Source organism: Budorcas taxicolor, chromosome 2 (genome assembly GCF_023091745.1).
Source record: "Budorcas taxicolor isolate Tak-1 chromosome 2, Takin1.1, whole genome shotgun sequence".
NCBI lineage: Eukaryota > Metazoa > Chordata > Mammalia > Artiodactyla > Bovidae > Budorcas > Budorcas taxicolor.
In genome coordinates, this window is record NC_068911.1 from 78315039 (window position 1) to 78340044 (window position 25006).

A 25006-nucleotide genomic window follows, 5' to 3' on the forward strand; every position below is an offset into this window, starting at 1 on the left:
ATTTTACATTATCTTTTCACCTAATCTAAATTACCAAATACCTTAGAACCATAGTTCTCAAACCATTTGTGGTGAAGGACCAGAAGTTTTGTTTTTGTTTTCCTATCTACCACATACCAACCAATATATTTGTAAATACAGTAATAATGTGCTATATGGAAAATGAAATTTTAAAAAATAGACATAAAAATATAAGCTCCAATTCTTGTATTATTAAACTGAACAGATGTAAAATTATTCTGTCAAACTGCTACAAGACTCTAAATGCTTACTCTAATTTTTGTACTTATACTGTCATGGAGGAATAACAAGCACCAGCGCAAAGACCACATGCTTTGTTTCAGAATGTCAGTGCAGCATTAACTGCATAGTATCACTTTGGGGCAGTTGTCTTTGGAACTTACAGTTCTTTACATGTAATTTCCAGGTTGATGGATGGAGTTATAATGTTTAACTACTTGCTCACAAGCAGTTATTACTTTCCTAATGATTGTTGAGCCCAGCTTCTGATGGAGATAATTAATTCCTTGTAATCAAAGTCTCTTCCATTAGCCCTATTTGCTTCTTATAGTCCCTCAAAGAGGGCAGAGCATTGACATATAAGGTCACTATTTTATTTGTGCATCTGTGTGTGAGATAATGTCTATGACAGCAATTCAGCATACCACACTATTGAAATTGCTTGAATTGTTGAATTTGAAACAATTATGATATATCTCAAATATATTTTAAATAATAAATCATAATTATGATTTTAAATATGAATAGCATTAGCATATGTGTTGGCAACATATTTTTCAAATCTTGGTTATATTTGAAAGTTTCTAACATGATGTCATTAATATTAAGCTTCTTTGTTTCAAAACTAGTAATGAATATTTTTGTTAGTAGCAATATGTAACAGTGTCAGATTGCTAATCTCAAAATAAATCTGAAAACACTCCATTTTGAAATTTGAAGACAAACCTATTATAAACAAATTTCCTAAAAAATCTAGGTATTACACTAAGTGTATTGTGGACAGCATACATTTTTAAATCTCACGTTACCTTTAAACAGTAGAATCTTCCACTGATTTCTTATAATTATTTTTGCCTAAGAATGGCTCTTAGAGTGCTGCTTCGTATTTTCAGAATATACATTGAAGAGCATTTGTGAGATGGATTGTTCATAAAATTGTGATTAATAATTCAAGTTGGTTTATTAAACCATTGTTTTAGCACCATTTTTTATTAACACACTAGTTTAGTTTATAATGAAAAACATTACTTAACATACAAAATGCTGTGTAGTTCTTTGTACGTGGTGGCTGAACCTACACTGAAATTGACTTCTGACAATGTTGAAAGTTTTTATCCCAATTCTAGGCATATAGATATGGCTTTCTCCAAATAGTCATAATTATAATATCTGGATCTTGAAATCCATTGAAATTAAGTGAGATTAATGTTTCACATATTTGAACACAGATGCTTATGATGGCAGATATTATTTTTAGCATATGCATCTTACTTGGTTGAAGAATACAGAATGTTAACTTCAAAGATACATTTTCAATCATTGCATCCTATTTTCTCTGATTGTTGTTACAGAGGTTATTCAGTGCATATAACATAATTGTAGTCTTCATATTTCTCTCTTTTTTTTCCCTACGTGCTCAAAACAGACAATGGTCGCAATATTAAAGGTAATGTATGAACTCAAGTTTCATCATCTGATGCTTAAATTGCCCCCTTACTCGGCATGTTAACTTGCCTGCTGTATGCCCTGTTCAATGCAACATCATGCTGCCCTTAGTGAGTCCAGCTGCCTGGTGGAGACATCATGGCTTGATTTTGGTGGAGATGTTGTTACTTTCTCAACTGTGTCACCAAAATGATTAAGAACTCTTTTTTCCTGCAAAGAGTATAAGCCTAGGTTGACAATGAAGACTCACTAAATGTTTGAATAATTTGGAAAGAAGCAAATATTAAGCTAAATATATTTTAGCCAAAAAAAATCTTTTTTGAGTACCAGATTAAATAAAATAAACAAAGTGCTACATGACAGCATCACTTCACTTGTTCCTCTTTTGTTTCCTTAACACTAGTTTCACGTTCCTGGATGGCAGGGGGTATGGTTTTAAGCTTACTGTAGCAGTAAACTGTATATGCATGACGGTCATTTCCTATTTTTCTATATAACATTTCAATCATTTTTAATTGTGTCCTATATAAGTCTGAAATCACTAGCATGACCTAAAGCTAATGTAGGTTTAACTGGGCAATACCTGTGAATAAACCTGGATCTGACTAAAAATAGAAAATTCACTTCAGTTTTTTACTCTATTTTACTAGATACAAAAACCACAAAGTATGAAAATCGTATTATTCTCATCCAGTTGAAAACTTGTGGGACTTAGTCCTGTAGCGTACGCTATGCATGCTGCCGTGGGCGTCCGTATGGTGACGACTGCTCATCTGCGCATGTGTGTTGCATGGACACGTCTCCATCAGTGACCATCGTTACTTAGAGTTCACTGTTTTGGCCTCTTCCGTGTGTCCCTTTACTCTGATCACTGTGAAGTTTTGTATATTGATTGCTCAAATGCTTCCCTAACTAATTCAGAGCTGGTGATGATTATGAATTAAGAGCACTAGAAACTAAAGATGTTTGCTCATCAGCATCCCAGGTGATTTGAAAATAAGAGAAATCATGGCAGCTTCTGTCCATCCTAACTTTATTTTCTAAGTATTTCAAAAAGGGTCTGTGCAGGTGACCTCCAATTACAGGATGGAATTTCGTATATGTGATTATTTTATCCTTGGCCTTTCCACTGAGATTTCTAAAAGGGAGCAAATTAGTGTCAGCTGTAGGTAGTGATTTGAGTTGATGTAATTCAGAACGTAACCTCAAAAAAACAGAGTACAGACAGCTCATGACAACTGGCCTGTGTGAAACTTGACTGGCTTTAGCATTTCGCAATTAACAATAAATTATTAGACATTAATTTTCTAGTGATCTTTAAATGCAGTAAGAAACAAATATAATTTTCCTCAGTAAACAGGAAATTGAGCTTACTAATTTTCAGACTAGTGGTTCATATAGTTTTCATGTCATTCAAGCTACATTAATTCATTTTTTCCTTATAGATTAAGCCGTTTAATCTCTAACCCATTCCTTCAGTCCTCTATTTCTTAATAGCATCACTGTTTGAATAAAAACAAATCATAAAAGTCAGAATTTGGAATGGGGAAACTCTAACTCACTCTAGGAAGTTTTCACATATTAATATTTATAAAGTTAAAAGATAAAACATGAGCAATTTAATAAAAATTTAATGTAAATGTGCCCTCCAGTGTCTTTATTATTTGTTCAGGCTCTGATTTTGAAAACTATTTAAAAATATTTAAGTGCCTGGCTCTTTGAGATTTTCACAGAGTAATTAATATGCTAATTAGCCACAGGACAATGCATAAAAAGGGTGCCTTTTAGAAATTTTTAGGCCTTGTTACTAAACCGTATTTAAATGAAAATTTTAAAAAATAAAAAAATTCCATACATCTTTGTATGCAAATACATAATTATAGTTTTTTTCTATATTGACTTAACCAAAAATAATTTCTTTAACAAACTAAAATAAATGATTTAGAAATGTGCTTGGAAGGCCTTCAGGATCATCTAGTTTATTCCCCTTAGGCAAGAATATTGGTGAAATATCTTGCACAGGTTGTAGAAGCATCTTTATCTCTAGAGGATCCTATTCTTTAACTTTCTTGGAAAATCTATTTTTCCTGCCTATACAAAAGCTAATTTAAATCCGTCTTGCTGAAATGTAATTGTTTTCCCTTCATCTGTCCTGAGTGGACTGAGATACTAGCTGGTTACTTCTATTCTTTATGTAACATCACAGTGTAAAAACAGCAAATTGGTATTCAAATCTTTTCTTTAGGATCAGTTTTATTTTCCTTTAATAAATTCCCTTAACACTCTGACTTTGAAGTAAGACTTCAGAGTGTGCAAAAGTATAACCCATTATCAAAGAGTGAAAAAGCTAATTCGAATAAATTGCACATGCTGCTTACATGTATGTGTGAATGTGTACATCATATATTTAAACAATTTTTCTAATATACGAAAGATGAACTCAATTCTAGTGGTTATTCTGTTTATTCTACTTCCGAAGTCACCATAAAACTTAACCCCACTTACACCACTTAGTAAGTCATTTTAAAAAGTCATTTAAAAGTCATTTTAAAAGTCATTTTAAAAAGCTCTCTATAGCTTCCACCTCTTCATTATCCCAAGTAATTCTATACTCCACTGACAATGGTATGTTCAGTTTCTAAGTCATCTATGAATCTGGCATATGAGTCCTTCCCCCTCCCCTCTAATCACAAAAGCTATCAGATACACAAAGGAAATCAACCGATCTAATATAACTTTTATCTCATATGCTACGTTGGCTGTTACCAAGTGTTTGTGATCTTACAAGAATTTGCAAATTGATTTTCAGTTGTGACAGTTTTCTTCTGTAAAGTGTATGTCATGCACAGAACCAAACAATATGGATATTGATTACAAATAATTTGGTGAACAATTCTGATATATTTTTAACGTCAAACTGGTTATCTTATGCTTATTGACAGTGGTCATTTACAAAACCCGATTACTAAACACTACATTCGCATTTTCTTTAATGTTAAGCCACTTCAGCAATTTAGGTTTTATTAAACTTTAGCCAAATAAACTCATGCTGTAAGAAATACTGTATAAAGATGATTTGAAAACACTCTTAATCTTTTTGGTTTCCTTTTCTGTTCCCTTTGGCTCTCAAGAGCAATAATCTTCTTTTTTTTTTTAATAGCATTATTTTTTAAAAAGTTTATCAGAAATCCAGCAGCATCTTGAGGACAATATATTCTCCTTTAGCATCTTGTGTACATATGCGTGCTAGTTGCTTAGTGGGGTTGTTTAATTCAGTCAACCCCATGGGCTGCAGCCCACCAGGCTCCTCTGTCTGTGGTTTCTCCAGGCAAGAACAGTGGAGTGAGTTGTCATTTCCCTCTCCATTAGCATCTTTTAACTCATGATAAATTCAAATAACCTCATCATAAAAATTTTAAATACCTTTAATCTAAAATTCTTCCCAGATGTTGCTTTAGCCTGTAGCTTGATCTTTAAATGCAGGATACTTCTTTGTAGCTGGAACCTGGCTTATTTTATATGTAATCAGCCACTTGTGATATATATGATCTTGATCCAGCTGTTAGTTTAGTCTTTTTCTATGATCCAATAGATGTTGGCAATTTTACCTCAGGTTCCTCTGCCTTTTCTAAGTCCAGCTCGTACATTTGGAGTTCTTGATTCATGTACTCTTGAAGCCTGGCTTGAAGGATTTTGAGCATTACCTTGCTAGTTTGTGAGATGAGGGCAATTGTGCAGTAGTTTGAACATTCTTTAGCATTGCCCTTCTTTGGGATTGGAATGAAAACTGACATTTTCCAGTCCTGCGGCCACTGCCGAGTTTTCCAAATTTTCTGGCGTATAGAGTGAAGCATTTTAACAGCATCATCTTTTAGGATTTGAAATAGCTGAGCTGGAATTCCATCACCTCCACTAGCTTTGTTTGTAGTGATGCTTCCTAAGGACCACTCGACTTCACACTCCAGGATGTCTGACTCTAGGTGAGTTTAGTCTTCATGATCTCCTATTTTCCATATCCTACTAGAATATTAGAAAATTGTCTGTTCATCCATTTTGCAAATGTTTCTCTAAAAATTGTCAAGTCCTCCTAAATACTTTTGAGCTTTATTATTTTCTGTTGAATCTAGTGTGTGCATATTCGGTCACTCAGTGGTGTCTGACTCTTTGCAGCCCCATGTGCTATACCCCTCGAGGCTCCTCTTTCCATGAGATTTCCCAGGCAAGAATACTGGAATGGGTTACCATTTCCTTGTCCAGGGAATCTTCCTGACCCAGAGATCCAACCGGTATCTCCTGGGTCTCCCTCACTGGCAGGCAGATTCTTTACCATGAGCCACCCTTGAATCCCCATTACATCTACTATTTCCCTTTATTTCTGCGCACCTATTTTCTTTAAATTCATTTACTTTGTTTTACAGGTTATTCTCCTTTCTTTCATTAGCATTTTAAATGCCATCTGTTTATGATCACTCTCAGGGAGGCTTCCTTTCACCTTTAAATCCTCAACCAAGGCCTCTCTTAATATAGACCTAGGAGGTAGGAAGCCCTGCATTCTAATTTCTGGTGCTTGATTCTTATTCCCTTTTGGCCTCCTATTGTGTATGCTTAGGCTTACAATTGGGAAAAAAATGAGGATATTACTAATACCTTCCTTAATTAAAATGTAAGAAGTTATTTTCATTAGAATTTAGACAGATTTCAGAGAAACTTAAACTGACCCTGATACTCATTGCCGACACTTAACAGACTGCTGCATATAAACACCTGCTTCAAAAAGAGTGGAGAAGAGCATAATGATCTTTGTTATACAAGATGAAATAGATTTTGAATCTAAACATGTGTGAATTATTTTAAGTAATATATTTTAAGTTCTGCTGAAGTCTTTAAATGTATAAATTTAAAAGGAAACCTAGCATTAAAAACAGAATAGATTAACAGTTTAGAAATGTTTTCTGTTAGAAAGTAAGAGAATATGAAATACAGATTGCAATGAACTTGTAATATTCTGAGGCCAAATCTTAGTGTGATGTGTATTGGCCAGTGGTTTCTTAGCCCTATCAGACTAAGGTCCTCTTGTTTCAACTTCCTGTTATGCTCACTTGACTATCCTAAAATGATATTCAGAGATGAATAACCTATTTTTAAAAGGCCAACATAATTTCTTAATTATACAGGAGGAGTAAAAGGAAAGCAGCTTATAATAAAATATTTCTATCAATATTTGAATGTTCAAATATAGCTACCCTAGAAGATATAATATGAAATATGAAAAAATATTTTGTTTTAATAACATTAAAGGCATTATAAAACATTCCATATAAGTACTGGGTAAAATGATAGAGCAGGAGTGTGAAGGGATAAAAAAGTTAAAACCACTATTGGAATAAATAGTGACAGATGGGACTTATTTATATATACATTTTTAAATAGTGAATAATCAAAATTAAATTATAAATAATGCCAAAATCAGCTGGGGAGAAATTGAGAAAGTGCAATATCCTCACAAATGAATTGGCCCTTGCTTTTCAGTAGAGTATCAAAATGATTCCCTATGGGATAATGTACAGTAATAATGCATTGCACAAGAGAAAGACATCCTACTACTCCTAAGGACATATATATATCCTCCAATACTTAAGAAAGACCTTGCAGACTATTCACTTTCATAAGCAATAAGAACCAGAAGATGGATCAGAAGAAGAAATGGCAATCAAAACATTTGTAGAACACAGACATTAAAACAAACTAGTGGCTACCCGTAGGGAGAAGGAAGGATGGGGGCTGACATGGGGGTATGAAACTAAGAGATACAAACTACTCTGTATGAAATAAATGAGCAAGAATATATTGTACAGCAAAGGGGAATAAAGTGATTATTGTGAAGCATGGAATATCATTTATAAAAATATTGTATCACTATGTTGTATACCTGAAGCTAATCTAATATTGTGAATCAACAATACTACCATAAAGAAAAGACATTATGGAGGCATTGTGGCAAATCTCTAGGGAGTTATTAAGTCATTCCAAGGGTTTATTTTTTTTACCTAAAAACTAATATATAACTATTTTGTTATATCATACATCATTTTACATATATAGGAGATCAATAATATAAAATATTTTAGAAGAAATTTAATCAATAATTTTGTGTGATTCCTATAATCATCTGTAAATTTAATAATATTGGATTCCAACAGTGTTTTAAAAAAATACTCAGATTTCTTTATTTACATGTCTGCATGTTACAGCTACACACACAGACTGTAACCTGAAGTCTGAAATTTTGTATTGGTGACTTAAGTAACATAAGTAGTGTAGCTCCCAGTGATTAGGTTTTCTGAAATGGTGAACAACTTTTGGTAAAGTTCTGAATAAAAGAAAGAAAAACTGTAAAAATATTCATTCTATATGGCAGTTGCAGCTCTGAAAGGTTCATTGTATTAATATGTTAAAATATGTAAAACAAGTTCAAGGCTCAAATCATTATAAGTAGGCTTTTCACCTACATGAATGCCCAATGAGGCATCTGGGTCAATTTTTCAAGGTAAGAGAATAGACACCTCCCATCTCTAAAACAAAAACACCCCCACAGATGCCTCGATGGTGAAGTACTGTCGCAGTTGATAATATTTGCTTATCTGTGCAGCAGATTCACTGGAGTTCATTTGAAGTGGCCTCAAACACAAGCAAAGTACCACAGTACCTTTCTGTGTTAACAACATTACAGATGATTCATATTTCTAGGCCATCTGCTACAAAATTCCAACATATAGAAGGATAACAGAGAAAGAGGATTGAAAGGTGGGGTTAAGGTTTTGAAATACAGTTTAACTTTATGCTTGAACTCAATGTTCTACAATCTCACGTGTGCCGTAAAGTTACCTGAAAGTGAAAGTGAAGTCGCTCAGCTGTATCCGACTCTGCAACCCGGTGAACTGTAGCCCACCAGGCTCCTCCATCCATGGGATTCTCCAGGCAAGAATACTGGAGTGGGTTGCCATTTCCTTCTCCACAAAGTTACCTAAACAGTGAAAATATCACATCAGAGTTGGGGAAAAGGCAATATCTAAGAAATCTGAAGTCCTAGAATATTTTTCAAAATTTAATATTAAGCTATAGGTCTGGAATGTAGCCATAGAATGATGCAAAAAAAGGAAACACTATTCAGCATAAGTTACAGTAACAAATTAGTGGTGTGCATAGAAGGGTTTTACAAACAGTGGGGTTTCCCAGAGACCTATCTGAAGGAAAGATTAATCTAACTTTGGGCTCTTATATCTCTTCTTGTCGTAGAAATAGAAAAGAGAATGAGAATCTATATTCAAATGAGAAATGCTTGGAAGTATATGCCCAGAGAGCACAGTGACATTTTTAACTTGGATAGACTTGGTCATCATCAGGGGTAAAACTCATGGAATGAATAGACATGCACCTCAGAGAATACATACTTTCTTTCCTACATAAATAAAAAAAATCTCTTAAAATCATTTCAGTATTCTATAATAACCAAATAAAAACTTTTATAAATGAATGCAGTGTGATTTTTTTTCTCTAAGATGAATATGAACTAAATGATGGGCATTTTTTTTTCTTGGATTATTTTTGACCTGAGTTGATTAATTGTTGTGATCCAAAATACACAATCTATAAATTTAATTTTTAAGGCTTTATACCTCACTTGGTGCATAAAGCACATTTTGATCTCCAAAATGTACTAGTTTCATACTAAATAGAGGAAACAACAGCATAAGGCAAAATGTGTTAACAAGTTCATTTATGCAGTTTGTACGTTTCAAGCACTCTCAAGGCAGAAAGTTAATGTCTGTATAGCATTCTTCCTAATGCTAATCTTCAAGAGCTACATAGTTTTATAAGTAATATCATCAATTGTATAAGAAACTTTTTGGAGGGTTTTTTTTTTTTTTTTTTTTTGGCTCTCCGTAACCAACAGACAATAGTAGTAGTGTGTTTGTAGCTCAGTCATGTCCAACTCTGCAATCCCATGGACTGTAGCCCACCAGGTTCCTCTGCCCATGGAATTTTCCAGGCAAGAATACTGGAGTGGGTTGCTATTCCCTTCTCCAGATCTTCCCAACCCAGGAATCAAACCCAGGTCTCCTGTATTGCAGGCAGATTCATTACTGTCTGAGCCACTAACAGATGATAGGTTCGTCTCAAAGGAAGATGTAGCTGGTGAGTGTACTTATCGTCAATGAAGGGGTCCAGGATCTTGACACTGTGCCAAACTGTCTTTGTAAGAAAGGAATGTGAGAAGTGACCAGAGTTGGTCAAAGAGTCCAAACGTCCAAGAATAAGTTCTGGGTATCTAATACACAGCATGTTTGTTTGTTGTTTTTTTTTTTAAATAACTAAGTACTACCAACCCCAAACCCACTCACTGACAATCATTTCAGTTGTGTTTGCCAAAGCACTCTTCTGCTGTGTCTTTTTCCCTCAAAAAGTGGCCAACATTAATTCTAAATAAAAGGGAAAAAGTGAAAAGAAAGGAAAGATTTAAAAATCCCACATAGGATCCAAATTATTGAATTCAGTCCATGCAACACATCATGCTTATGCTCAGTTGCTATGTCCAATTCTTTGTGACCCCATGGACTGGGGCCCACCAGGTTCCTCTGTCCATGGAGTTTTCCAGGCAAGAATACTGGAGTGGGTTGCCATTTCCTTCTCTTGCGACCCCTTACATGCACACAGATGGCATTTGTCCTTCTCATTGTTACCTGAAATTCCTCTGTCTGGTCTTAACACTTCTAGAATCACTGTGAAGTATCTTAAACAGGTTTAGAAGCATATGAAGAATGCAACTGGCTTGTCACTTGTTATGGCAGAGTGGGGAGTAATACAAATAAAAGCAGATTAGACACTATTCAGATATTTCATGGCCAACATGATTTTCACCTTCCTTGATTAACTCATAAATTATAAAAGTCCTTCCTTGAATAATTGTTAAATTATAAAAAAGTTCTTGAGAAACTTTTGAATATAGAGTTTAGACAATAATAGGGAGTAGTGTTCTTTCTTCTATTCCAGCCTCTAATGAAAGAAGCCAATTAATAGCTAAAGCTGCCATCTGCTCCCTGAGTGCACACCTAGGGCATGATCTTATCCTTGGGTATTCACATGCAGCTCCATATGGTGGATGGTGAGCAGGTATCAACCAGCTGCATTTAGTCCCATCTGAATCAGGGTCACAATGGTCATGAATTACCAACAGGTCATTCGAGACCATCTCTTTCTTAATTTTTCCTGATATTGCTTTTACAAATACTTTCCAATTTTTTAGGGCCTTTTAATCATATCAAGTCAAGCCTCCTGGGATCCACGTCGGATTCAAACCTCAACAAATACAGCACCATTAACAAGATTCCACAGCTCACTCTGAATTTTTCAGATGTCAAAGCTGAAAAAAAGAATGCATCCCCTCCTTCTTCAGATAAAACCATTATTGCGCCCAAAGTTAAAGATCGAACACACAATGTGACAGAGAAAGTTACCCAGGTAGGACATTATTTTGCTATCAATTTTCACTGTTTTTAAGGTTATTTTCTGAGGTAAGCGATTTATTTGCACTCAAATTTATCTTCAGATGTTGGGTGACCCTCTAATGTAACAAATAAATAAAACTGTAGACTCTAATTTTGTCTATTACAGGACTAAGCAAAAATGGGCTGGCTTGGTTTATTTGTTCCCTATGTTGCAGAGGTGATTAAGCAGCTATTCATCACATTTAGGCATTTATTGTTTTGCTACGAATCCTTGCATTAGTAAAGCATGGTATTTTAATATAATGGATATGTCTATTGAAAGTTTAGCTGACTAATTGGGATTTACTCTTAACTGTGGCCCTCTGTTTTGCACTTATGCCACTAAGTAGAGTGAGGTGTAAGTCACTGGACTTGGGGGAAGAACTGTCTGAGTTGAAGAAAAGTCAGAGTAAAACAATATGTTTCTCAGGAACAGTATTTTGTTTTTAGATAAATATTGCACATCTAACTAGGGTAAAAAAAAAAAAAGCACTGTCTAGCAAGATTCCTGTGGTAAAGAATAGATAAAAATGATTTGTACTTATTATATCAAAATACCAACCTAAGCAGTACCCAGCTTTTGCTTACAATGCACTTACATTGTTGGGAATTCATGACTCTAAAATTTGTGTCAAGTAAACAATTTTTTTTAATAAACAATTGAACCTAGTATATTTGCTTAGCAAGTCATTTTATAAACTGTCACAATACAAAGATAAACTTGACCCTAATATCTATCTCAATCATTGAAGATCATATGTTAACAAAGGTTTTGTAATTGTAATTACTAAAACAACACTATAGTAGTTTGTACATACCATCTTATGTGTGAGCTGAAACAGCCATGTAAAGGCCATGAGTTGGTTGTAAATAAGCCTGAGAGTCTCTGATTATTTGAGATAAGAGCTTATACATCCTATACTCAGATACATATTTTGATATTTATGTAGTAATGAGGCTGTCTACACTTGACATTTTGTTTTTCTTAACTTATTCATAGTAAATTGGACTTAACAGTGGTAAATGAATGTATGTGTGTGTGCTTAGTTGCTCAATCATGTCCGACTCATAGCAACCCCATGGACTGTAGCCTGCCAGGCTCCTCTGTCCATGGAATTATCTAAGCAAGAATACCAGAGTGGGTAGCCATTTCCTTCTCCAGGGTATCTTCCCAACCCAGGGATCAAGCCCAGTTCTCCTACATTGCAGGTAGATTCTTTACCATCTGAGCCACCAGGGAAGGCCGGTATGTGAATAGCCTACTGTTATTCATGTTGTATTGGCACCATTTTAGTAGCTTTGAATTTTACTTGCAATTGTTTTTACCTTAAAAATTATCCTATTTGTAGACTATAGTCATCATATGGATGTATAGGAAGTAAGAGGTTTTAGAGACTGCACAGCAGTCTGGTTGCAGTTCTTGCCGTTGGTCTTGCCAGTAGCATAAATGAGTGAGGTAGTCATGATAGCAGACCAGGCATGGTGGGGGCTACAGCACATCAGAGCAGATGGCTGCCACTCAGCTCCAACCAACTGTGGTCATGAAGGAAGGATTAACCCATGTTTTCAAATCTTTCAATTCTAAAAAGAATCTGGAAATCCAGATTTGAAAATAAACTCTTTATTACTAAAAGTTGGCAAGCTAGTTCAAAATGCTTCTGCAGACCAAACAAAACACACCTTAAGGCCTGTGGGAAGACAAGCTTGATCTTTGCAAAGTGTTCATGAGCTTGGTTCACTGCAGGGCCCACCCTGTCCTGCCATGTTCAGCAGGTCCACTGTGCCAGGTGGAGGTGATATACCCACGACTCAGAGGTGGCACCCATACTGGGCGTTTTCTGAGCCTGGTGAGAGAGGCAACATATACAAATGGCCCCAGTGAAGTCATGGTGATAAAGAACGCAGGAGCAGAGTGGGGGAAAATCATTATACTTTAATGGGGGAACTTTCAGAGAAGAAAAACAGATGAGATGAGATACTTAAGATGAGTCTAGAAGATTACTTATCAAATTGGGTGGTAAATGATGTTTAAAAGCATAACAGAGTCCCATGTACTTGTGCTTTAATTCTGACTGAGTCATTTATTGTGTGACTTTGAGGAAAGTTTTAGTTATGACACAACTTATTTCTCAGTGTTGATATAAGAATTAAGTAGAATGATATGTGAAAAGTGTTCACCAAGGTGCTATGTACATGACAAGCAACATCAGCCATTATTTTGTTTATCAGTGTTCTTGTATGACTTCCCCCTGCCTTCATCACCATCATTGTAGGATAATCCACACCTTGCTAGGATCTAGTCAAACACCTTGCAGAGTAGAGCTTATGAAATGTTGAAGGAAGGAAGGAAGGAAGGCAAAAGAAGCTGTCAAGCAAATGAGGCAAGAGATGAGACCCCCAGGTGGAGGAAAAACAAGAACAAAGTTGCAGAGGTAGAAAAGTCTGAGTGTCTTCTCAGAAAGAGTAGGTTGGGCCAGGAAGATACACAGCTGAGCAGGGGCTTATTACAGGTCAGGAGCTGCTGGAACTTTCCCCTCTAGTTGATTCTTCATTACCTTTCTCCCAAAAATTGCGTCCGAGATTGAGTAAAATGCAATAGCTGCTATCAAAACGTTGGCATTCTTTTAAGGTCTCATGTTTCTCTTTAAAATTTCCAAGACTCTTATATTTAAATCTATAACATTATACTATTTGTTTTACCATTAAAAAAAAAAAGTTTTAAACTACTTACCACTGAAGGACTCAGGCTCACAAGGCCCCATAGTTTTCCAACAGCTTCTCATACTTCTCATCCAAATCATCATGGTGTGCCCATCCCCACAGTTTCCAAAATATCCCAGTTGGAGAAGCAAGCAAAAATCCTTTTAAGATGCTGGGAGGTTAGAATTGGATATTGTTTTATAAAGGATCACTTTATTTTTACCAATGTAAATACAGTGATCGGAAGGACATTCTGGAGGCAGAACACTTAGGTAGCTGTGAATCTAGCCAGAAATGATGAGAAACCGGACAACAGTCGAGACTGCAAACTGCTGCTGCTGAGTCGCTTCAGTCGTGTCCGACTCTGTGCGACCCCAGAGACGGCAGCCCACCAGGCTCCCCCATCCCGGGGATTCTCCAGGCAAGAACACTGGAGTGGGTTGCCATTGCCTTCTCCAAAGCATCAAAGTGAGAAGTGAAAGTGAAGTCGCTCAGTCGTGTCCGACACTTTGCAACCTCATGGACTGCAGCCTACCAGGCTCCTCCGTCCATGGGATTTTCCAGGCAAGAGTACTGGAGTGGGGTGCCGTTGCCTTCTCTGACTGGAAACTAGTACCCCCTTTTGCTCTCAGCAGCAAACCTTCCTGTTGTGCACATGTCAGACCAAACAAATGTGTGTGCATGCTCAGCCGCTTCCAATTCTTTGCGACCCTGTTGACTATAGCCCACCAGGCTCCTCTGTCCTTGGGATTTTCGAGGCAAGAATACAAGGTGGAGATCAAATATTGAGATATTCCTCTTGTAACAATAGCCTCTGAGGAAAAAAAAAACACACACACTTGAAGCAGAGACACCCTATAATTGTTTCCTCACTGGGTGTTTATGAAGTTTCCTGATCATAGTTATCACTGGGATACCCATATTCACAAATGTAGTATCACTTGTTCCCCCGTATCTAGAAATGACTTGATAGCAACTCAAAGACTTTGCTATTCTCTTTGTTATGACTGTGTAGAAGTCCTCTTTGTCAACGTGCCTGCCTATGTGACAAGTCTCTCAGCCATGTCCAACTCTTTGCGACACTTTGGATTGTAGAATGTCAAGATATTCTCAACCTATTTGCTGTAGGCAGCCAGAAGTGTTTCCTTTATCTAACATTCTTATTTGTTTTATTATTTTAATAAATTTGTATGGCAATCCTTTTTTCAAAAGATTTCAGAGTTTTGTTCATCAGTCATTCAGTAGTGAGTTCTAAACACTCCCCTGAGCATAAACAATAGGGTAGATATTTTTAAAAGGCATAAGTGAAAGGAACAATTCATCTCTGCTCATGTTATGCTCTCTCACCATTTGGATCTTATCTCTATCATACATTGGCTGATTACTAGTTAGCCAATTAATTACTTGCCTCTCCAGATAGAGTGAGCTCATTGAGAGGGACCGTACTGCTATTCATTCATTCATACATCTATGTATTTTTTATTCACTCAGCAAACATTTATTGAGAGCTAGTATTAACATGTGGAGAAAGAAATGGCAATTCACTCAGTATTCTTGCCTAGAGAATCCCATGGACAGAGGAGCCTGGTGGGCTGCTGTCCGTGGGGTCGCACAGAGTCGGACACGACTGAAGCGACTTAGCATGCATGCATGCATTGGAGAAGGAAATGGCAACCCACTCCAGTGTTCTTGCCAGAGAATCCCAGGGACAGGAGCCTGGTGAGCTGCCATCTATGGGTCGCACAGAGTCGGACACGACTGAAGTGATTTAGCAGCAGCAGCAGCAGGATTAACATGTACAGTATTGATGGTGGTGGTTTAGTCACTAAGTCATGTTCAACACTTGCAACCCCCAAAACTATAGCCTGTCAGGCTCCTCTGTATATGGATTATCCAGGCAAGAATACTGGAATGAGTTGCCATTTCCTTCTCCAGGGGATTCTTGACCCAGGATCAAACCTGTGTCTCCTGCTTGGCAGGCAGCCCCCTGCATTTCAGGCAAATTCTTTACCACTGAATCACATGGGAAGCCTCTTAGTTGGCTAATTCCTACCAAATTCCAATGGAATGATGAAGAGAAAACAATTGGATTGGAAGAAAAGTTGGGTGGGTAAAGAGCAAAGGTCCGCTTTCACTATGTGGTTCTCAGTTCGGTTCAGTCGCTCAGTCATGTCTGACTCTGAGACCCCATGAACTGCAGCACACCAGCCCACCCTGTCCATCACCAACTCCCAGAGTTTACCCAAACTCATGTCATTGAGTTGGTGATGCCATCCAACAGTCTCATCCTCTGTCGTCCCCTTCTCCTCCTGCCCTTAATCTTTCCCAGCATCACGGTCTTTTCAAATGGGTCAGCTCTTCGCATCAGGTGGCCAAAGTATTAGAGTTTCAGCTTCAATAGCAGTCTTTCCAATAAACACTTAGGTCTCTTTTAGGACTGATCTCCTTTAGGATGGACTGGTTGGATCTGTGTGCAGTCCAAGGGACTCTCAAGAGTCTTCTCCAACACCACAGTTCAAAAGCATCAATTCTTTGGCGCTCAGCCTTCTTCACAGTCCAACTCTCACATCCATACATGACTTCTGGAAAAACCATAGCCTTGACTAGATGGAGCATTGTTGACAAAGTAATGCCTCTGCTTTTTAATATGCTGTCTAGGCTGGTCATAATTTTCCTTCCAAGGAGTAAGCGTCTTTTAATTTCATGGCTGAGGTCACCATCTGCAGTGATTTTGGAGCCCCAAAAAATAAAGTCTGACACTGTTTCCACTGTTCCCCATCTATTTCATATGAAGTGATGGGACCGGATGCCATGATTTTGGTTTTCTGAATGTTGAGCTTTAAGGCAACTTTTTCACTCTCCTCTTTCACTTTCATCAAGAGGCTCTTTAGTTCCTCTTCACTTTCTGCCATAAGGGTGGTGTCATCTGCATATCTGAGGTGATTGATATTTCTCCCAGCAATCTTGATTCCAACTTGTGCTTCCTCCAGCCCAGCGTTTCTCATGATGCACTCTGCATAGAAGTTAAATAAGCAGGGTGACAATATCCAGCCTTTATGTACTCCTTTTCCTATTTGGAACCAGTCTGTTGTTCCATGTCCAGTTCTAACTGTTGCTTCCTGACCTGCATACAGATTTCTCAAGAGGCAGGTCAGGTGGTCTGGTATTGCCATCTCTTTCAGAATTTTCCACAGTTTATTGTGATCCGCACAGTCAAAGGCTTTGGCATAGTCAATAAAGCAGAAATCGATGTTTTTCTGGAACTCTCTTGCTTTTTCAATGATCCAGCGAATGTTGGTAATTTGATTTCTGGTTCCTCGGCCTTTTCTAAAACCAGCTTGAACATCCGGAAGTTAACAGTTCACATATTGCTGAAGCCTGGCTTGAAGAATTTGCAGCATTACTTGAAGCATCTGAGATGAGTGCAATTGTGCGGTAGTTTGAGCATCTTTGGCATTGCCTTTCTTTGAGATTGGAAAGAAAACTGACCTTTTCCAGTCCTGTGGCCACTGCTGAGTTTTCCAATATGCTGACATCGAGTGCAACACTTTCACAGCATCATCTTTCAGGATTTGAAATAGCTCAACTGGGATTCCATCACCTCCACTAGCTTTGTTCGTAGTGGTGCTTCCTAAGGCCGACTTGACTTCACATTCCAGGATGTCTGGCTCTAGGTGAGTGATCACACCATCGTGATTATCTTGGTCGTGAAGATCTTTTTTGTACAGTTCTTCTGTGTATTCTTGCCACCCCTTCTTAATATCTTCTGCTTCTGTTAGGTCCATACCATTTCTGTCCTTTATCGAGCCCATCTTTGCATGAAATGTTCCCTTGGTATCTCTCATTTTCTTCAAGAGATCTCTAGTCTTTCCCATTCTATTGTTTTCCTCTATTTCTTTGCACTGATCACTGATGAAGGCTTTCTTATCTCTCCTTGCTATTCTTTGGAACTCTGCATTCAGATGCTTATATCTTTCCTTTTCTCCTTTGCTTTTCACTTCTCTTCTTTTTACAGCTCTTTGTAAGGCCTCCCCAGATAGCCGTTTTGCTTTTTTGCATTTCTTTTTCTTGGGGATGGTCTTGATCCCTGTCTCCTGTACAATGTCATGAACATCCATCCATAGTTCATCAGGCACTCTGTCTATCAGAACTAGTCCCTTAAATCTATTTCTCACTTCCACTGTGGTTCTTAGTAAAAGATCAAATTCTTGACTATTTCTGCCCCCTTTTCCATAAAAGCAAACTGAACTTTTGTAACCTTGTATGATTCTCTTATTACTGAGGCTAGTTATAGTTCAAATGTTAGGCTAAATTTTATATAAAATGTACTATTTCATTTTCAGATTTAGCTGTTACAAAATTTTGTAATGTCAGGTTTAAGAAGATGGCACTGTGGATTCTAAAACTTTATTGACTAGTCTCATACGACCTATCAGTCAATGCTGTAACAATGCAAGTTACAGAAGCCTGATTCAAACCATTTTAAGCAAAAAATGAAAGGATGAGGGTCAGCTTACAGGGTGACATAACCAAAAAGTGCAGGGGCAGATGCTTTGGGCCATGACTACATTCATTTTTTGAATAGCTGATGAATTCTCTCTTCTCTGCCTTGCTTTCCTCATTAATAACTTCACTCTCCATCTGATGGAAGCATGTCTTTAGACTCTCTTGTCTTATATAATGCTCACAGTTCATGATCTGATACGAAGGGCTTTCCCTCCACCAGTGTCCACATCAGTTTCTGAGAAAGTGAACTCTGATTGGCCAGCTTGAGTCTTATGCTCATCCTTGTGGTGGAAGAAGTGTAGCTCCTTGACTGAGGACCACACCAGAAAAATACAGTGGGGGATGAAGGGCTCCATGGAAGGAAAACAAAACAACAGTGGCCCATTACATTGTTGAAGATAAGAATTCAGACTAACAGTGTCTCATATACACAAACACACACATATACTTGATAAATAAATATGTTGGATAAGCTCTAGAGACACAGAAGTATAAAACCTAGTGTGTGTGTGTGTGTGTGTTAAGTCGCTTCAGTTGTGTCCAGTTTTTTGCAACCCAATGGACCGTGGCCCACCAGGCTCCTCTGTCCATGGGATTCTCCAGACAAGAATACTTGAGTGGGTTGCCATGCCCTCCTCCAGGGGATCTTCCCGACCCAGGGATCGAAACTGCATCTCTTATATCTCCTGTATTGGTAGTAGAGTTCTTTCCCACAAGTGTCACCTGGGAAGCCCATAAAACCTAGTACCAGCAGTCAAGTACTACCTGGAGAAAAATGATACAAGAATATATGATAATAGTATTTGCAAATGCTAGTATGATAAATGCTACAGGACCATATTATGAAACTAAAGGTAGTTTGAGTTTCCTATATATATAGTACTGGCCAAATTATGAGCAAGTTATTCTGTAACTTATTACTTTATTACTTAAAAAGAATATCTGGTGAGCTTAATAGAAACCCATATTGTGATCATCAGAAAGAAAAAACATATAATGAGGAGGAGAATACTAGTCCACAAGTATAGTTTTCCTAGAGCTTTATTAAGGAGAATACTCAAAATAATTAGTTTTCAGAATAATCAACAGAAACTTAGATCACAAGAAAGAAATTTCTGAATGTTTGGAAGGTCATATAATTTTGAAATATACATTCAACTTTAAACCTAAAATAAATTCTCATTATTTGGGATTTATTTAAGTATATTGTTGGCATGAAAATAGAATTAAGATAGATTTAATAATAGGTGACATTGATTGAGCATTTACTGTGTCAGACTGTATGCCAAGTGGTTTAACAGATTATCAGTTTTAATCCACATGAAAGTCCTATGAGTTGATACTATTATAATCATCTCTATTTCATAGAAGAGGAATCAAGCTTAGAGAGAAGGGAGCACCTTGCCTAGGTCACACAGTAAAAGACAAAAGTAGCTTTCAGACTGAGATCATCTGACTCCAAAATGAAGTTCTTAATCTCTAAAGTATATCCTCTTTAATTCTGTTTTGTTTTCCTAACTGTCCCCTAAATCTACTGTAAAAAATGCCTGTAACATTTGGCAGTATGGAAAAATATCATAATCTAAAAGTTTGCTAGTAACTAATTAGAGGAGTGAGTCTATAGAAATAAGAGAATGTGGTATATTTTCTCTAAAATTCCTCAAACTCTTCAAAAAGCCAAATAAAGTGATCCTTAATGATTCATTATCTCTTGTTTAAGTTCATATCCCATTTTTTAAATTAATTTTTTGTTAGGATAAAGGTTTTGTTTTTTGTTGGTGGCATGCCACTTAGTGGCAGGAAAAGCAAAATTACACTAATAAAACTGACAAAAAGAGCTCAAAGTATATAGCATTTCACTTTCCACTGAACCTTTTCCATTGTAAATATGCTCATTATCTCTTCATGTCATTCAGTGCCCCCAGTTTATACTTACTTTTGACAGAACTCCAAAACAGTATTTGTAACTCAGTACTTATTTATCAGTGGAGATTGATTTATAATGGAGAGACAGCATTGATTTCATATTATTAGCTAATGTTTAAAAAGATAAATGTGTGTAATTTGTGTATATCAATTATACCTCCATAAATCTAAAAAATTATATATCATCTCAAGCTTAATAGTACAAAATTTGGTAATGCTTTCTGTAGTTTTGCTCAAATTAGATAAACTTAGCCCTAAACTTTCTTCTATGACAGTAATAAAAATGTCTTCCAGATGCAACTGTAAGTTAAAAATACTTTTCAATAATAATGTCATTTTAATTCTGACTGCAGTTCAGATTCTGACACCAGCTGGGTGCTCTACAATTCAACTCAGTTCTGGCACTGTCTACCCAGAGATCATGTCAGATGCCATAGATTAAGGGCTCACTTTCTCAAGACTGCCCCCCACTTCAGATACCAATTATAATTCTAGGTGTTACCTGTGTTTCTCACCAAGTGGATGTAAATTGGATTACAGCCCCTCCTTTACTTACATTAACTTGCTAGAGACACAAAATTTAGGAAACCTTTTTATTCACTTGATTACCAATTATTACAAAATATGTTACAAATCAACAACCAGGTGAAGAGATACATAGGGTGAGACCCTGAATGAAGGCACTACTGTCCCCGCAATGGTTGGGCTCAGCTGATGGCATAAGGAAGACTTCCGTTTCACCAGCTTGGAAGCTCTCTGAACCCCCTCCTTTTAGGGTTCTTTTTAAAGCTTCATTACATAGGCATGAATGATTATTTCATTGACTATTGTCTATGGATTCAACTTCCAGCCCTTTCCTCCCTGGAGGTGAGGAGCACAGGAGGGGGCCTGAAAATTCCAACCCTTGATCAAGTGATTGCTTCCTTCTTGACCCCCACTTTGTTCTTAGGTGACTTAGAGTCTTTTCAAAATCATTTCATTGATGTAAGAAATTCCAAAGGTTTAAGAGTTCTGGTCCAGGATTGGGGCCTATGATTAAATGTATATCTTATAAATCAGTTATCACAGTCATGAATTAAAAATAACACTTAATTGAAAAGTCGATTTTTCAACAGTATTTTTATAAATCCTCATTGATGTTGTAGTCTTGAAATTACAAAAACAACATACATAATACTTCTACAGTATGATTTAAATGTTTTCGTAAACCTCATTTTTTGCCTAAACTCATGGAGCATGCAAACCTCAAAAAAAACCATACCAATCATCTTGAGCTACCATGAAAAGAAAGTGAAAGTGAAATTGCTTAGTCATGTCTGACTCTTTGTGACCCCAGGGACTGTAACCCATCAGGCTCCTCTGACCATGGGATTTTCCAGGAAAGAATACTGGAGTGGTTTGCCATTTCCTTCTCCATAAATAGTTAACAATCACAAAAGAGCAAGTAAAATTTGAAATGTAATGCAGGAGTCCCAAAGTGCCTCTGAACACTTCCAGTTTAGTATGACATTAGTTTTGCATCTATTGTCTTATTGCTGTTTATAGAATGCCATCAGACTTGGTTCAGAAAAACAGAAATCACCATCTAGTATTTTCCCCATATTCTGGATTTGGTCTATGTCTAAACTGAAATGGAAAACAATATACGTAAATATTGTAAGTAGGAGTAAAGCACACTCATCAGGATAATTATTGATTCAATATTCGTGAGTGCTTACTAAATATAAGTCAAAGTGTATGTACAATGGTGCTACAGAAATGTATACGTCAATGTCTTTGCCTTTAGGGGCCTTTGATTGAATACAAAGCCTGGATCTCTGAGATCTTCAATTATATTTTCTAGTTCTCCCTGGGCAAATAAATATATTATATAACCTAGTCAATGATGAGGAGAAGACATAATGTAGCCAGGCATTTAGGTAGCAACTGACTCGTGCAAACATGTTGTATGTTATATACATATTAAATATTAAGATGATGTTCATTACTTTGAAAAAAGTGTATAATTTTAAAAAGCAACATTAATTTTCTCTTTTTTTTTGTCTCTGCTGGGTCTTCATTGCTGTGTGTGGGCTTTCTCTAGCTGCAGAAAGCAGAGGCTACTCTCTAACTGTAGTGCACAAGCTTCTCATTGCGGTGCCTTCTCTTGTTGAAAAACATGGGTCGTAGGGTGCACAGGCTTCAGTAGTCGCAGCACATGGGCTCAGTAGTTGCAACTTGCAGGCCTGGTAGCTCCAAGGCAGGTAGAATCTTCCAGGATCAATGGATGGAACCCATGTTTCCTTCATTGGCAAGCATGTTTCTGCCCACACCACCACCAGGGAAGTCCTAATTTTCTATTTTTACTAATTTCTATATGCACGTCAAAATCGATCACTTGCTGACATATTCAAAATTAAAATAAAATTTCATTTCAGTTTTAAACATCTAAATTACCTCAAAGGTTATACTTCTCTATATTCTAAATGATGAAGGAATAACATCACTGATCGGCACTTCACCCTACCATGTAAAGGAAGCATTTATGTATAATTGCTTTTTAAAAGCACCTGTTTGGTTTTCTACATTCATTAGACATTTTTTAATGGAAGGACGAAAAATACCCACTTAAAAAGTTCTGTTAGCCAAAGAAATCAGATTGAAAATAGATGATTGAAATAAAGAAGTAAAATACCAATGGCCAGAATAGACAGGTAAAAATAATTTAGCTTAGCATACAGAGCAATAGCCTGGTTCCTATGGCAACCAAGACAGAGACTGCAGTTATCTGTTGCTGAGATGGTTCAGTTTTTATCCCCCCCATTAGTATAAGCCTTGGGTTAAAGTCAAACTCTGGGACAGAAAGGAAGCACTGAACTGGGAGTTCCTATGTACTTTTGCCTGATGGCCTAGAGTTTGGGACAAATATACTTCAAGGTGAGTTGCCAAATGAGAGTGGGCAGAAGCAGTAAATTTTTCATGTTTCATAGGATAAGAATTAACTAAAGGATTTTTATCAGGTATGGAAGTTCAGAACAGGCATGGAATTGTCACAGACCCAAGCAACCCAACGTCTTGTACTATTAATGGTTGTGGACTGTTCCTTGAGTAAGGAAATTCAACCATGGCATCTAATTTGAAGAAAATCCCAAATAAGAAAGTAAGATAAAAAAATAAAAATAATAATAAAAGATCCCATTGGTTATGTTGCTGGTAAATTGTGGTAAAAATAATATATTTTCCCCTTTAGTTCTTCTTCTCTGTATTATGCTAATCACATTTACAATGGAAAATATGTAGTTAGATAATAAAGCCTCTAAAACTCAATTGCTCCAAAAGAGTTCTTTAAAAAGCAGTTAATCTTCACAGAATTGTAAAATTTAAAGGAAACTTAAATATCACCTTCCCTAGGTTTTTGGTTTATTTTTTGAAACTTCTTGATCAATGGAATCATCTGGTTCTCTCTCCCTTCCTCTCTCCCTGTCCTGCCACCCTCTGGAAATTCAGTTTCAATGGAGCCTGAGAACTGTGAATTTTTAACAATTCCCATTCCACGTTATTAAGATCAGGCAAATTTGGGAAACAGGGATATGGCCAAATGTTTTTATTCTGCCTATAAAGTTAGAGCTGAAAAGAGAACCCAGTAGAGACCTAGTTTTTTTATTTCCTCATTATTGTTGTGCATTATTACTCTTTCCATATATTTCTCAATGAGGTAACTGGCTCAGTTATATATCTTTGTGATGTTTAAATTACAATCTACTAGTCTTTTAAGTCGGAGAAGGCAATGGCACCCCACTCCAGTACTCTTGCCTGGAAAATCCCATGGATGGAGGAGCCTGGTGACCTGCAGTCCATGGGGTTGCTAAGAGTCGGACACGACTGAGCGACTTCATTTTCACTTTTCTTTTCATGCATTGGAGAAGGCAATGGCAACCCACTCCAGTGTTCTTGCCTGGAGAATCCCAGGACGGGGGAGCCTGGTGGGCTGCCGTCTATGGGGTCGCACAGAGTCGGACACGACTGAAGTGACTTAGTAGTAGTAGTAGTAGTAGTAGTCTTTTAAGTAAAACATACTAATTCATATTTACACAATTCATGTTGGAGAAGTAGGCTTACTTCCATGGGGGAGCTACTGAGTCCAGGAAATGGTACTGCCATATTGATTTCTCAGGTAAACCCTCTAAGAAACAATGTCCATTTAAGACAATTTGCCTAAGGCAAACTAGGAAAATTAACACAATAAAAGTTCTGTGAAGTCCTAAATTAAAGAACTCTGAAAAAATTACCCAACATTTTTTGAACATTTTTGATAACAGAATCCATTCTAATTGTCTTTTTCTTTATATAACATCTATCAATATCCTGAACTCATATATGAGGGAGGATTTTTTAGGAAATACTAGCCTAGACAAAATGTTTTCTTTGCAGGTAACTTGAGGGCTGTATTCAACACAAGCATGTATAATATTATAAATTTTAAAACTTTCAAAAGAAAGAAGGTTAGGATTAGCGTGAGGTAATGGTGATGTGAAGTAGACAGTATGTAATAGGAAGTACATTTTTCGTCCTTGCTTTAACGAAGTCCACTCAGGCTTTTTCCTAACCATGTACCAAATACACAACTCAGTTTAAAATACCTGGAAAAAAGCACCATACATAGT

At 36.8% G+C, this 25006-nt stretch overlaps 1 protein-coding gene across 1 annotated transcript in view; it reads left to right on the top strand.

The window, feature by feature from the left end:
- KCNH7 (potassium voltage-gated channel subfamily H member 7) overlaps positions 1-25006 on the top strand; it is a 512879-nt gene that overhangs the window by 379615 nt on the left and 108258 nt on the right. Inside the window, exons 5-6 of the mRNA XM_052662434.1 lie at positions 1667-1687; positions 10991-11205. Of these exons, the coding sequence (XP_052518394.1) occupies positions 1667-1687; positions 10991-11205 (236 nt within the window). The remainder of the gene's footprint in view (positions 1-1666; positions 1688-10990; positions 11206-25006) is intronic.